Genomic DNA, 16,560 nt, shown 5'->3' with positions numbered 1-16,560 from the left:
TCAGTAGTTGTTAAGATCTTGGAGAAAGTAGTGAGGGACCGTGTACAGCATTGGGCAGATGAGGGTAATGTTATCTGTGAGAATCAACATGGATTTGTGAAAGGACGCTCTTGTTTTAGCAATATGCTAGCCTTTTATAATAAAGTTACAAGAGCATTAGATGAGGGAAAGGCATATACTGCAATTTTCTTAGACTTGGCGAAGGCATTTGACAGGGTGCCACATGATAAGCTGATATTTAAGTTGCAGCACATGGGTCTGGATGTCAGATTGGTCAACTGGATTCAGGATTGGCTGTCTGATAGGTATCAGAGAGTTGTGTATGGTGGAGCAGTTTCCAGGAGGCAGAGGGTTACAAGTGGGGTCCCACAGGGCTCAGTACTAGGACCTATATTGTTTAACCTTTATATCAATGACATAGCCAGTGGATTGCAGGGGGATATTCAGTTGTTTGCGGATGATGCGAAGCTGGGAAGGATTATTAGTAATAGCGCAGATGTGGTAGCCCTGCAAGAGGATTTAAATAAGCTAGATAGATGGGCAAATGAATGGGGGTGTCAGTTTAATGCAGCAAAATGTAAGGTCTTGAGGTTTGGGAAACATCGATGGGATTCTGCATACTCTATGGGAGGAGTTATACTGGAGGAAGTAGGGGAGACAAGAGATCTGGGGTTGATGATTGATAGAAACCTGAAGTTTAGGGGACATATTGCAAAGGTGGTGAAGGTAACACAGAGGATTGCTGCTATTATGAGAAGGACACTGACCTGCAGAGATAAGAGGGTTATCATTCCGTTGTATAAGTCTCTGATCAGACCACACTTGGACTATTGTTCTCAGATTTGGTCCCCAGGATTTGAAGGGGATAAATTAACTGTGGAAAGGATACAAAGACGGATGACAAAGATGGTTTCAGGACTGTACAAGGATAGTTATGAGGATCGGCTGAGAGAATGTGGACTCCAGAGTTTGGCGGATAGAAGAAGGAGAGGTGATATGATTGAGACTTTTAAACTGTTGAGAGGTGGTTACAAGGTTGACACTGGGGATTTCTTTCGCTTGGTTGATCAGCGGGAAGGAGTGATGACAAGAGGCCATCCCTGGAAGTTACGAAAGGAAACTGTGAGCAAGAAGGTAAGGAGTGGTTTCTTTGTGTGGAGGGTGGTTGAGCCGTGGAATGCATTGCCTGATGGAGTGGTGGGAGCGAGAACGGTCAGTGACTTTAAAGAGTGGTATGATAAACTTTGTGTTTCTCGGGGGGGGACCTCCCCTCGATGAGTCTTGACAGACTTTATGTCTTAGGAAGGACCTCCCTCGATGAGTCTTTTGACTCCTTGGAGGCCTGAATAATAATAATAATAATAATAATATACATATTGAAAAAGAAATAACCAGTAAAAACATATGTTTTTACTGGTTATTTCTTTTTTAATGTGCACCTGAAGAAGGCTGATACAAGCTGAAACTAGTTGTGCTATTAAACTTTGTTTTCACTTTTCTCGGTTTCTAGTCATTCAATTTCTTAAAAAATGTATATCAAATGAGTAAATCACACTTCCTACATTGATACATGCATGTATGTGCGTGCGTATATATAAACTTTGTTTTTACTTTTCTCAGTTTCTAGTCATTCAATTTCTTAAAAAATGTATACCATATGAAGAAATCAAATCCTACATACATACATATACGTATGTATGTATGTGTGTGTGTGTGTGTGTATAGTAGGGGGGGGGGGGCTACGGCACCCAACCTCCCATGTTCCGGACTGGTAGGCCGGTTCTCCTTGAATTCTGATGACTTGAATTTTGAAGACTTGACACTCAGGGTAGCCCCTGAGTTTCAAAACGTTTCAAAAAATGTGACATGCAAACGTGACATAAAAAGGCTTATCATTTTATATATATAGGGTAGATATATATACAGTCGGGTCTCTTTTTATGAGGTAGATACGTTCCACAGAAAACCGCATGTAAAAAATCACACAAAAAAGGCCTAACTTAAGTTGAAAAATTAGGGATACGTTCCATAATCTTCTAAAAACACATAAAACCGAAGCAATGAATTAAAATAAACCTAAAACGCATAAAAAGTTTATGAAAATTCAGGAAAATAAGAATGCCTAAGTTTGTTTTAAAGCTTTATTCATTTAATTTTATTGAAAAGTAACATTTTTTTTTTTTTTACTTTTTGTCATCAGAATTATCATTGCTATTAGACAATATTCGGCAATGTTTGCGAATTGGTGCAAAATCACTTTCATCACCAGAAGAGATAGTCAGCGCATCAGATCTGTATGGTAAAGGCAATGGTTCTTCACAAACAGAATTAGCTTTACCCTCGTTCTATTTACCTCGATCCCATTTTACCTATAAGTTACAGGAACACTGGATTTGGTACATCCAAAGGTGGGCCATAGTTGGGGAGAATACATTATTATTATTATTACCCAAGACCCCATGGAGCCAAAGCTTAATCTAGGAGGTCCTTTTATCAAACACACAGCTCATCACACCATGCTTTAGACACACTCTCGAATTCTCTGCAGACACCACACCCTCAGGCAAGGCATTCCAATCATTCACAACTCTGCATGAAAAAAACCTGCTTCTCACTCCCCAACTCATACCTTCCTTATAAAGTTTCCAGGGATGACCTTTGGTTCTCGCCTGATCTCCCACTATTTTCTGTAGAACCTCTCCAGCACTGGTCTTATAACAACCCCTTAATAACTTGTAGGTCTCCATCATATCTCCCCTCCGCCTCCTATCCACCAGACTCTGCAAGTTGCATCTTCTCAATCTTTCCTCATACTTGACATTCCAGAGGTTAGAAACTACGTTAGTCAGTCACCTCTGGGTCCTCTCCAGCATCTCTTCATCCTTCTGAAAACCAGGTGACCAAATCTGGGAATAATAGTCAATATGTGACCTAATCAAAGCCTTATACAATGGAACAAGAATCTCCCTACTTCTACAAGTCAGTGTCCTCTGCATCATTTTCAGAAGCCTTTGTGTTGTCTTCACAATTTTGGCAATATTTCCCCTAAATTTCAGATCCTTATCCACTTTCACCCCCAGATCAATTATTTCCTCCACCTCTGACAATATATCCTCACCAAGCATAAATTCTGCATCGCATTTTTGTTTTCCAAATTTTAAAACCTTACATTTTGCAACACCTTGAACTCACATCCCCATTCCTGTGACCAATCACTCAATTTATTCAAGTCTTCTTGTAAGGCCACAACAACTTCTCTACTCTTCATACTTCGTCCCAACTTTGCATCGTCTGCAAACAACTGAATATCTCCATCCATATATTCACCAATATCATTAATATACAAGTTAAACAGCAATAGCCCTAAAACAGACCCTTAAGGCACACCACTAGTAACTTTCCTTTTCCAGGATATCACTTCCCCATACACAACTTATTGATACCTATCAGATAGTCAGTCTCCAATCCAATGCACCAATCTAATATCCAACACCATCCACTCCAGTTTGACTATCAACTTATCATGCAGTAATCTATCAAAAGCTTTTGCAAAATCTAAGTATATTACTGTGTATCCTTCTCCTCTGTCCATGGAAGCAGTCATCTTATTATAATAAGTAAGTAGATTACTAAAACATGACCTCCCTTTAGAAAATCCATGCTGTCCATCAAAGATAATACAATTGTTGTCCACCCAATTCTGAATCCTAGTTCTCACAAGCTTCCCCAACAACTTAACTATAATACCTGACACACATATAGACCTATAGTTTTGATGCTTGAATTCTATCCCCTCCTTTATAGTGATACAATCTTGCCCTCCTTCCACTCCTTAGGAACTTGACTGAGTGAAAGACTCGTATTAAAAAAATATGTCAAGGTGGGCATCAACTCCTGGTATATTCCTTCAGAATACATGGTGATATATTATCAAGCCCCACAGCCTTATTTTCATCTAGTTTGCTCAACTCCCCATATACCTCTTGCTCACTTACAGTCAGTCTCTCTTCCCCATCATCATCTGCTCTCAATCTCTTCATGAAGTCACATTCACAAGATTGAAAGATCTTTATGAATTGCTTATTAAGTATCTCCACCACCACACTTTCTGCAACAGCTGTCTTTATACCATATTCTCAAATCAATATCATCCTTCCATAATCATTATTTCTTTTGCTGGCTACATATCGAAAGAACTCCTTTGGATTCTTTTTGGCTTCATTAGCTAACTGCTGTTCATACCTCTCTTTAGCTACTCTCACCAACCAAGTCACCCTTCTTGCTTGGTCTTTGTAGACCTCATGGAATTGGTTATTTCCACTTCTCTTATGCTGCCTCCACAATGCCCTTTTTCTCTGTATCGCATGCTTAATCTCTTTATTCATCCATGTCACACCCACCTTATTTAACCTTCTCACCCTTGGAATACATTTAGACATTGCATCTACTAAACAGTTTTTGAAAATCCCCCAAGCTGCATTGATCTCTTTTCCAGCTAACTCCTCATTCCATGCTACACCTGCAAGCTGTCTCCTGAGATCTTCATAATCACCCCCCCCTTGTAGTTCCACATAAAACCTTTCCCACAGAGGTCCTCGCACTGCTGGCAACCACCCAGGTAATCACATCATGGTCACTCTCACCAATTGGTGGGTGATTTGACACTTCATTTATAATTACATCCTCTGATGAGATGACCAAATCCAAGACCCTCAATCCTCCTGTGCCTTCTGTTACATACTGTCTGAGGTAGTTATTCCTCAAAAACTCAAGAAACTCATTTTCTTTACTTTCAGTTGCTATCTTCATCTGCCTTGTTTCTTACACTTCTAGCATTTGTATATAAACACAACAGCTCACTCATGGATTTACAGCTAGTTACACTGATAACACTCATTCAATGTGATCTCTCCATGCACGACTGGGGCCATTTCCCTTTCTGCTTATTCATTTTAGAATCCTCTTCAATTCCAACTGTTTCCTCTTGATCCCAGGTCATCTGTTTCCTTTCCTGTCTACACATGCTCTCACATCCTCTTGGAGCATCCATCTTTCTCACACTGTGTACCTGTGTCTACCCTGACCCTCCCTGTTTATCTTGCACACCCATTCTCTCATTTTCCATACTCATGGCACTTACTTCCTCATTCATAACCACCTCTTCAATCTCTCCTGTTGTACTCTCCTGCTCTTCCACATCACTTCCCACTTGATCTGATTCGTTCTCTATACTCACTTCTCTACCTTCCAGCAACAGTCTCTCCAAATGACTCACACCATAACCACTCAAATGCAGTCCATCGCTCCCATACATGAATAAAGTGAAAAAGTTTTTTTTTTAATTTTGTGGAGAAATTTAAATGTGGGATAATGGTTGTATTTGTATAGCATTCTGTTTACTTTTTTTTTTGGATATTCCTTTAATGTGTGGAACAGATATGATTTCATTTTAATTGTTTTTAATTTTTAGATGCCATTTAGTCAAGAATTGCAAACCACCTATAAGCAACAACACAGTTGTTGATTACAAGTGGTTTGTTACTTGGTTTTTCTTGTTGTAGACATTGTTTATAAATGTTTTGCTCATAATCTGTAACCTTCTTGAGAACTTACTCATCAGGAAAATTTTTATTACTCTTTTTTTGAAAGTGTTAATGACACCTAATTTTTATGAAAGGTGGTGATGGTGAGAGCATGGGTTCGCCATTACATGTAAGCTTACACTAAAACCATTGAAGGACAAGCAGCTCAAAGGATGACAACTGTTTTTTTCCTGGGATTGCATTCTGGTAAAAACTGTATGCATTTGTGTTGTTTTCTTCGTTTGGTTGAGGAAGGTGTTTAAAGTTGCAACTAAGGAGCCAAATAATGCAAATATCATCAAAATATCAAACTCCAGATTAAAAGTTGAGGAACCAAGAACCTGTTGCCCAATAAGTTGGCTATAGTAGAGAACAGTGTAAGCCCACTGCCATTTCCTTTTTCTTTTTTTTTTCCTGAGGTAAAAGTTACTTCATCACACTAAGTAATAAGAACATAGTACTGGACGAATAGCATCATGTTGTCAGGACTAATTTCTCCTATATATAAAGAATAGTGTGAAAAGGACACACTATTCTTCAAACGTCAAAATAGTCAATAATCATCTTCACTTAACATGATGTTCTTAATTTTGTTTATTAAGTGTTATGTTTTTGATATAGGAAGGGAATGGAATGACCTACCAACTCACTGAGTGTCACTGTTGCTTTCTTGGCTAGGAGTATTAGGGCTGTTGATTCCTTCGACTATGAGTTGAACCAGTGTATTGTTTTTTGTTTATTTTTGGTAGACTGTCAAGAGATTTAATTTCTTCTGCAATTTTCTTTTTAATATGGTTCATTGGATTATATTTGAGTTGCTGATATGTGTTGTTGTCAAACAAAAAAACAATAACAGCACTACCTTTTTTTTTTTTTTTTTGCATTTAATAACAAGACATCTTTGTTTGCTTTAGTGATTTATCAGCTGCTAATAAATTATTTAAACTGTCAGAAGTGTTAATCAGTTACATTAGTTGGGAGAGATTTTAGGCCTATTTAAATATGCAGATAAAATCTAACTTGTTAATCTAACCAGCCACACACTACTATTCACAGTAGTTGTGTGTGGCTGGCTGTTCCTAGGGTTACAAAATGGTGAACAGATAATCAACATACTTTGTGGTTTTAGGTTGGCTGTTCGTATCTTGTTGTCCCAGTCTCTGAAATTTGGGTATGGGGGTATTCTTTGTTTGTTTCTAGGATATGTTTAGCTGGGTTATCAACGATCCTCTTGAGGATATCTCAAATTTCTGATCCCAAAGTTCTCATCTTAAATTTGGAACTGGATTCTGGGCTTAGTGATTTATCAGTTGCTAATTTTAATATGGTTTAGAATCATTTAAAATGTCAGAAGTGTTAATCAGTTACATTACTTGGGAGAGATTTTAGGCCTCTTTAAATATGCAGATAAAATCTAGTTTTTTAAGTTAAGTTTTTGCAGGCATCCTAAATATTTTTTTCTTACCAGCTCAGCCCAGAACTGGGGGGGGGGCCTGTGCCATAGGCGCTGGGGGAAAGAGCCGCCCCCCTAGTATAGATATAAAGAGAGGGGTCTGTCAAGGTGATCCCTCTAAATCTATTTACCAACACTTCAGAATATATTCTGAGAAAAACAGACCTAAACAGAAGAATAAGAAATTTGAAAAACTACAAATCCTTATGTTTGCTGATGATCAAGTACTATCTCAAAACCCAAAATATCTAGAAGAAATGGTGAAAAATATACACAAACAGCAGTGAATCTAGAAACAACACCATGGATTAAAAACATCTATGCCAGTGACAGTCACCTATGTATTAATAACATCCCTAACAACAAGTTGACTCTTACAATTACTTAGGACAAACAATAAAAATCAATAACGATTTATCTGAAGAACTAATAAAAAGAAAGAAAGCTGCATGATTATCATTCGACAGATAAAAGACACATTTACTGATACAAATCTTGACATCTCTGCGAAGGCAAAACTATTTAATAGTGACATTCTTCCATCACACACATATATGGATCAGAAACATGAAACACAACAAGACAAGAATAAGAAATTCTCAGGATAACTCAGCATGCAAAAGAACATAGAATTTGTAACATCTACAAAATGGAACATGTTAGAAATATGGAACTAAGAGAGAGAGATCAGGCATAAAAGATGTGGTAACTGCAGTATACGAAAGCAAGATGAGATCAGTAGCCACATAGCTAGACTCAGGGATAAGAGATGGACTATAGAATACTTAATTGGCAACTAAGAATAAAGAGAAAACCAGGAAAACCTATGGGTATAACATGGAACAGAGAGGCTCAAAATCAAGATCATTGGAGGCATCTTTGTGACCTGCACTCATGGAGAAACCCTAAATGAAATACAGGTCCATCAAGGTAATGTTGAAAGTTTTTTCACTTGGTTATATTAAATATGCCAAGAAATTATATTCTTGGTTTAATCCTTTATCCAAGTGTAAGCAAATAAAGTTTGCATGTGAAGTATCTCTATGGCTATCATGAAGATACTTCACATACAAACTTTGTTTGCTTACACTTGGATAAAAAAATATGCCAACAATATAATTTCTTGGCATATTTTATTTATAATATAACATAATCAGGACTCAAAAACTTTGATTATGAGAAGAGAGTGAGGAATTGTAAATTGCAAGGTACACAGAAAAGAGAGATGATGTTATACAGGTAAGCTGATGAGATTTTACATGATTAGTACAAAAGAGATCACACTTAGAATGGGAGTCATGACAGGGGAGGAAGGGATAATCAGAGACCATCTTTGTAAGTTATATTCGAATATGTAAATATGTAAATTTTTTTATAGAGAATGAATGATGTGTGAATGGTATGCATTACCAAGATGTGCTGTGAAGAGTGCAAATTGGTTTAAGGATCCATTTAATACAGATATGCAAGACCTCATGAAATTAGAATGTCGATGTCATAAAATTTGCTCCGGAGTTTGTTTAACACCAAACCCCAGAGGGAAAAGGATGTCATCTTCAAAGAAAACATGAAGAAAAATGTCAAAATGAAGACACCAGTCGGATCATCAACTACAAACAAGTTAAATTAGTGCAAAAATCAACTAACATCACCAGTAGCCACCACAGATATAAGTATGCAGGCAATGAATAGGAAATATGCAAGAAATATCCTTGCAGTCAAATATCTTCTCCAATGAACCTTGCACATCCACTTCACTAATATCCATAGCCTCAACTCCTGAGATGGAAAGTGCTGGGGGGGGGGGATTTGAGTTTCTGCTGAAAAAAGTAGATGGGGGTTTGGTGAACTTAATAGTGTTCGCTGCCATCTTCAGTCCACCAAACCCCGCCTACTCTTTTTAGCAGAAACTCAAATCTCATCCCCCCAGCACGCTCCATCTCAACCTTCCAAACTACACACGCTCTTTAACTTCTTTCGATCCAAGGGTGACGTCTTCGCGTATATCCACTCTGACATACATTGCCAGAGAGTACCTAACCTACAATCACCCAACTTTTACCTTTTTTGGTTGAATATATCCCTTCGCCACTCAATCAAATTCATTTGCTGTCTCTATTGCTCTCCTAATGCTACCAACCACTCTGAGCTCTTTAATTTCCTCTCCTTAAAAATTTATTTTCTCCAGCCCCACTCTCCTAACAGTGAAATCCTCCTCCTTGGAGACTTTAATGTCCACAACACTAACTGGCTTTCCTCCTACAGTTGTACAGATCTTGCAGACAGAGATGCTGAAACATTTGCCAGCTAACGACCTTACACAACTTGTTCAGATGCCAACCAGAATACCAGATAGTCCGAACCGTTCCCTAACACTCTAGATCTCTTCCTTGTTGGTGAGGAAGAGATCTAGGGTGTTAGGGGATGATGATATGACCCCCCCCCTGGTAATTCCAATCACAATCTAGTGCTCATCTCTTCTCCCATGCAACAATGCATACACAGCCACTTCCATACAAAATTATGTTTGGCATTATAACAGTGCCAAGTGGGATAGCCTCCATGACTTCTATGCCTCATTCCCATTGTTGGACTATTGTTTCGTCTTCCAATCCAAACATACGCACTGAACATATCACCATAGTAATTCTCCCCACACTTCTCTGAAATGCCATCCACTAACTAAACCCTGGTTCTCCAAAAGATGTGCCAAGGCTGTACAAATGAAAATGAAAAATGAAGCATACCACAACTGGCTTACATAAACAACTCCATCCTCCTTCAATGCTTATACCCAGGCCCAAAATGGATGAAAGAAAACTATCAATGCTTGCAAAACAGAATTTGCAAAAAAGCAGGAAACTTGCAACCTGTCCAAACAGCTGCTGTGCCTTTTGATCTCTTGCAAAGCAATTGGTTGTAACTTCTGCTCAACATTATTCCCACCCCTATCATACCCATATGGCTCTATTGCACCATCACCCCAAAAATAAAAAAATAAATAAAAAAAGCCACTCTCCTGGCTTCACACTTGGCCTCCAATGCATGCATAAGTGACAATGGTAAATGACCCCCAACCATTCAGCTACCCAACATACAATTCTCCTATATCCTTTTGCCAGAAAGAGATCACAAACCTATTGTCTAAATTAGACACAAAAAAGTCTCCTGGCCACAATGGCATTCCTCCAATTATCCTGAAGGTTTGTGCACCAAAACTGACTCCTATAATATGCTGCCTGTACATTCTCTCTTACTGCACTGGTATCTATCCCAGAGCCTGGAACCAGTATATATATATATACAACCTATATATGACCTATATACAACCCACTCCCAAGAAGGGTGACAAATCACTGCCCTCTAACTGCCGACCAATCTCACTCACCTCAGTCCTATCTAAAGTCCTATTTGATGGAGAAAACCATGAATTCAACTTCTACACTGCATTGAAGGCAACCAGCTATTAGGTGACCACACTGGTGGTCGCTTAATAGCTGTCACCCATCTCTGACAAATGCCATGGAGAAATTTGGCAAATCTCAAGTGGTTGCACTTGATATCTGCAAAGCTTTTGACCAGGTCTGGCACAAAGGCTTGCTAAGCAAACTACCATCATTTGGAATTCTTTAGGACTTCTGCTGTTGGATTGCCATCTTTCTGCCTGGACGCATGCTATGTGTGGTGGTAGATAGTTCATTATAAGCTCACCATCCAACTAATGCCAAAGGTTCTGTTCTCTCACCAACTCTCTTCTTTCTGTATATCAATGACCTACTTCAGTTGGCCTCCAACCAGTGGCGGCTGGTGAAAATTTTAAGTGGGGGTGCTGCATATACAAAATAAAATTTTTAAAAAATTCTTTTTTTCCTAATCAGTAACCAATTTATTTATAAATAAATTTACATGCTAAAAAATTGCTTTATTAAAAATATTTCACCCTCACCATGAACAAACTCCAGTAATAAATGTTTCTTATCTCACAGAAATAACGAGCGCAAGCATATGATACACTGCCCAAAAGAGCAGTGTCAGATTCACTAGTTATGTACAATGAGAAGTGCAAATGAATATCGGCGAGTCTGGCTGCGATTGGTTGAACGTGATAATTCTGACACTGCATTAGATCGCAGTGTATCTGTTTCGTAATCGAACAATTCCAATTATTAACTATTCAATGAATGTCAAAACATAAGCTGTAACCTTTATCATGTTGTATTGCATTTATATAATGTTGTAAGCATTGTTATTATTTATAAACACAAACAAAATTTAATTTTTTCATTTTTTCCTTGGGGGTGCTGCAGTGTCGCAGTGCTTATGTACGTGCCACCACTGCCTCCAACCCAATACAGTTTTGCAAATGACAGCACATTGCACTCCTCCCTTTCATTTGATAAACCTTACTTAACAACTCACCACAACCTGCAGAACATTAACCACCATTGCGCTCAATTCTGATCTCTAAGCCATCCTCCAATGGGGCTCAGAGAACCTCGTCAATTTCAATGCTAGTAAAACCCAGTTTTGTCTAATTTCTCACAAAAAAGAACTATTTTTCCCCCAGAATTATTTTTGATAACACTGAAATTTCCAGACAAGATGAGATTTCTCTTGTTGGAATTACCCTGACATCAAGTCTCTCCTGCCATGAACACATCACAACCATTGCATCCTCAACTTCCAAAAAACTAGGATTTCTCTTTAACTCAAGAAGTTACTTTACCTCTGGACAGATGTTGACCTTATACAAATCACAAATCCACCCAGCTATCAAATACTGCTTTCACATTTGGAGTGGATTTCCTAAAAACTCCCTCAAAATGCTTGACTCAATACAGAGAAGAGCAATTAGACTGATAAATGACCCATCTTACCAACTCACAAACCCCACTTTCACACATTCACAGACATTTGGTCTCTGCAACTTGTGTATTCTATAAATATTTCCACAGCATATATTCATCTGAAATAGCATCAATAATTCCCCCACTCAGTACTAAGCCAGTTGGAACATGTACAGCTGCCACCCAACATCCTTTCACAGTACATTTTGAAACTCACAGAACAAGTTCTTTGCCTCCTCCTTCATTCCTGCTACTGCTGTACTGTGAAACAGTCTTCCCCCTTATGTATTTCTCAAGGAATACAATATTCAGGCTTTTAAATCAAATGTAAACAAGAAACTCCTTTCTCAACCCACTACCCATATACAGTACTAATGCACTACAGGTAGATCAACCAACCTCTCATGTATGGGCTCAACATAAAAAAACTGCATAGCCTGTTTCAGTTATTTGAAATTCTAGGTGAAATTTGATAAAATCACATCTAGAAAATGGAAGTCATTTTGAAAGTAACATAAACATTTAAAAAAATTACACATACCTAAGTCGCTGGGCTTTCCAAATTGTGAAGTTAATGGGTCTATGTAATATGGAAGGTGGTTTGCAACTAATGGACCTCTACCTAAAGGTGCATATTTTGAACTTGCATAGACAGATTCGTTCAAGTTTATGGCATGTTGACTAAATCTTGTCTTCAGTGGAGGATTCACAAGTTCCTAAGAAAAAAAATTTTTTTAATATATTCTAAAGTGAAAATACTAGACCAATGACAATTGTGTAGCAATAATGTTAGTTTAAATGGCATGTTTTAATAAATTGTTAATCTAATGTCACTTTAAGTAGCAATTGAAAGCCAAAGTACATTTCAGTTAAACTAATAAATGAGGTCACACAACCAAATTAAAAGAGCCTGGTATGGATATTTAGATTTAATTATCACTTGTGTTTTCATTCAGAGGAAGAAACAGACATCTTGGGATAATAATAATAAACTTTTATTTAATTATTAAGCTAATATTTCATCTTCATCACTGAGGCATCATTGCAGCCACTAGGCACAATAGATGGAAGACTGACTGAATAGAAAATCATAATCTTCTAATTCTGGATGAACATAAAAATATACCTAACACTTACACTATATCAGCTCCATGCTACTCGTATCATCAGATTCAGTTCATAAAAACTCTTTATTATACAGATGTACATTTAAATCTGAAAGGCTTTTCTGCCACAGCTCTATAACATTTCCCTAACCTATATAAATATGGTTTCCTCACATTAACAAAAATCTGGAAAACTATGAGACTGTCAGCAAGATGATCAAGATCACCTTACCATTTACATAAATATACAGTAGCCTCCTCCTATTGTGCAGACATATACATGCATGCAAATCTTTGTGCCTATAAAGATGAATCTTTAATTATACGGGTATATCTCTGTGGTGTCGACCCATTGCAGGAGACCAAAGCTAACCATCATTCACACAATATCTATCTTACCTCTCCTCACATTCATTCACTGTTGAGGTAATCACAACTGCTCCTGGCAACTCAATCCACTCACTCACAACTCTCCACACAAAATATCTAGTCAGCACTCTTACTAACCAGACTCTTACACAAATTCTAGGGGACAATCCCTAGTTCTCTCTTTCTCTGTTTGTCATGTATTGAAAAATTTCTTTTATGTCTATCTTATAAAATCCCTTTATTAACTTATTTCTATCATATCCCCTCTCCTCCACTTGTTATCTCAACCCCACAAGCCTTTAATCTACCCTCGTAAGGAGCATTCCACAGATCTGTTACCAACTTTGTCACTCATCTCTGAATCCTGTCCACCTCCTGATCTCCAAGAAACCCAGGTGACCAAATCTGTGCATAGAAGTCAATATGTAACAGAATCATAGCCTTATAAAGAGGAATAATAACCTCCCTATCTTTACTTGTCAATATGTTCTTCAACTTCCAAGTAATTCTGTCAGCTATTTTGTCAACTTTTGCAATATGTCCTCTATACTTCAAATCTCTGTCCACCATCACTCCCAAATTCCTAACCTCATCAATTTCCTGCAATCTAGTATCATCAGTATGATAAAAAGTAGGTAATCTATTCATCAAAATACACATTACCTTACAATCTGCAACATTAAATCGACAACTATCATCCTTTGCCGACAATGCCAACATATTTAAATGCTCCTGCAGCAATCTACGTCAATTATGTAAACTACTGTCCTCCCCAGTTTTGCACCATCAGCAAACAACTGGTTATCCTTTATTATCCCAGATAACAGTTAACTAATTTTCTTGCATTAAACAAAAACATGAATGGAGCATAAACGATCTAAAAAACATCTAGAAAACTGAATTATTTAACACTGTAATCTTATATGTATGGGATTCCCCCCCCCCAATTCTCTCTCATCCATTAGGATGGGTTGAGCCCTCCAAATGAGAGATTAAGTATGTATTTTATGACTAGATCTGTGTTCACAGGGCCGGTTTGCCTATTCTGGACGAAAAACCCGAGTTTCCATTTGAAAAACCTTCGTATTAGATCGGTTAACTCACCTTTATTCGAAAGAGACCAGATAAAAGGTTCCTCATGGCATGGATAGGAATGAAACCCAGGTCTTTCTGACCAAAGGGCTTTGTCTATACTGACTGAGCTACGGAGGCTCTAATACTGTAATGTAACTTACAATCTAATAGCATGCACACAATTATAATGTTAACATCAGTAAGAACTGATGTTAGCCCATTTTCACTTTTCCATTGTTAAAAAATTGTGTTAAGGAATATTATTTCATGCACATTAACATGACATCTGAATGCTGAAGTATTACTCTGTATATCATTATGCAATAGATAAAACACAGTTTTATCAGTAACATAATGTCTGAGAGAGAGAGAGAGTTGTAGAGAGTTTTTTTTTTTTTGCTTTGTTACAAAGTAAATTTACTTGCATATTAGAGGCTACTGACTTCATACCCATTGCCTCAGTATCCTATAATGTAAAGCACACTTCCTTAAATACATATATACAGCATCACTGTATGTATATATATATATATATATATATATATATATATATTTTATGAAAAAAATTGAATGACTAGAACCGAGATTTAATTAAAAAGGTTTTAATATAAACACACTACTAGTTTCGGCCTGTAACAGCCTTCTTCAGGTGATATTATAAAAGAAAAAACACTAAACATTGAGGGTTAAAAGACTATGAACATCATAGACAGTCTTTATACATAATTAGCATTAAAACGTTGTAGCTGTATTTGAAGCTGTTCTTTCATTTGTTGCATTGTTGGGAGAGTGCATGCTTGCTGCATCACATGAACGCCAGTACATGATTACAGCTGAATGACTATCCGGGAGGTTGTAGCTTAAGTTCTTATTTAGATGAACAGGATTGAAGATGATTTCTCTCGATTCCACAATTTTTCTCTCTATTTCGTCACTGCAACGGAAGATGTTTGTAGATTTTTCCCAGCAGACTTTGTGACTTTGGTTATCATCATTAGGATTAGCCGAGAAGAGGATATGACTTGATAATGCACTTGCTCGCTGTCTCTTGTAAGTAATGTCTCTCATGTGTTCTTCCATACGCATTTCGACAGATTTGTCTGTCTGCCCGAAATAAGGAATATCGCAGTCACATAATATTTTATATACGCCAGGGTATTTGAGTTGATGATGACAAGGTTTTGGGTGGCTAATTAAGGAACGGATCTTTGGAAGTGGAGTGAACAAGGTTTTGATATTGTATTTTTTTAGAACTTTTGCTAATTTATGTGAAACAGTACTTATGTAAGGAATAGATATATTGCTTTTGAAGCTATTTGTTTCTTCTGAGTGATGTCCGGAAGGATTAAGAAGGAATTTGTTAATGATTTTCTTGGAATATCCATTAACTTCGAAAGAAGTTTTCAGATGGTTTATTTCTGTAAGCAGTTCATTTGGATCATCAAGAAGAGAACGGGCTCTATGTCCCAAGGTGGAAATTATTCCAAGCTTATGAGGAGGGAAATGATGGGATTGACTGTGCAGATATCTGTTGTGTGTGTGGGTTTTCTATATATCGATATTTTTAGTTTACCAGCAGAAGAGCGAGTCAGTTTGACATCAAGAAAAGGCAAGGAATTATCCGTTTCAAGCTCAGCAGTAAACTTAATACTTTGATGTCGGCTATTGAGATGTTCGAGGAAAACCATAAGGGATTCATGTCCATGGCTCCAAACAATGAAGACATCATCCACATAACGTTTCCAAACTTTAGGTGTTAAAATAAAGGAAGAGATAGCCTTGGTTTCAAAATCTTCTAAGTAAATATTTGCAAGAACAGGAGATAAAGGATTACCCATAGCCAGTCCATTCAAGGATAATTCCTTGCCTTTTCTTGATGTCAAACTGACTCGCTCTTCTGCTGGTAAACTAAAAATATCGATATATAGAAAACCCACACATACCAACAGATATCTGCACAGTCAATCCCATCATTTCCCTCCTCATAAGCTTGGAATAATTTCCACCTTGGGACATAGAGCCCGTTCTCTTCTTGATGATCCAAATGAACTGCTTACAGAAATAAACCATCTAAAAACTTCTTTCGAAGTTAATGGATATTCCAAGAAAATCATTAACAAATTCCTTCT

General features: G+C 37.5%; 1 protein-coding gene across 1 annotated transcript in view; it reads right to left on the bottom strand.

The window, feature by feature from the left end:
- Nucleotides 1-16,560, bottom strand: part of LOC150099067 (EF-hand domain-containing family member B-like) — a 175,142-nt gene that overhangs the window by 135,274 nt on the left and 23,308 nt on the right. The window contains exon 2 of the mRNA XM_090405805.1: nt 12,424-12,598. Within this exon, the coding sequence (XP_090261931.1) occupies nt 12,424-12,598 (175 nt within the window). The remainder of the gene's footprint in view (nt 1-12,423; nt 12,599-16,560) is intronic.

This window comes from Typopeltis vanoorti, chromosome 15 (genome assembly GCF_054136105.1).
Source record: "Typopeltis vanoorti isolate ZY-2024b chromosome 15, IOZ_Tvanoo_1.0, whole genome shotgun sequence".
Taxonomy (NCBI): Eukaryota; Metazoa; Arthropoda; class Arachnida; order Uropygi; family Thelyphonidae; genus Typopeltis; species Typopeltis vanoorti.
Note: the sequence above shows the minus strand (reverse complement) of the source record. Positions and strands in the feature narration are given on the sequence as shown.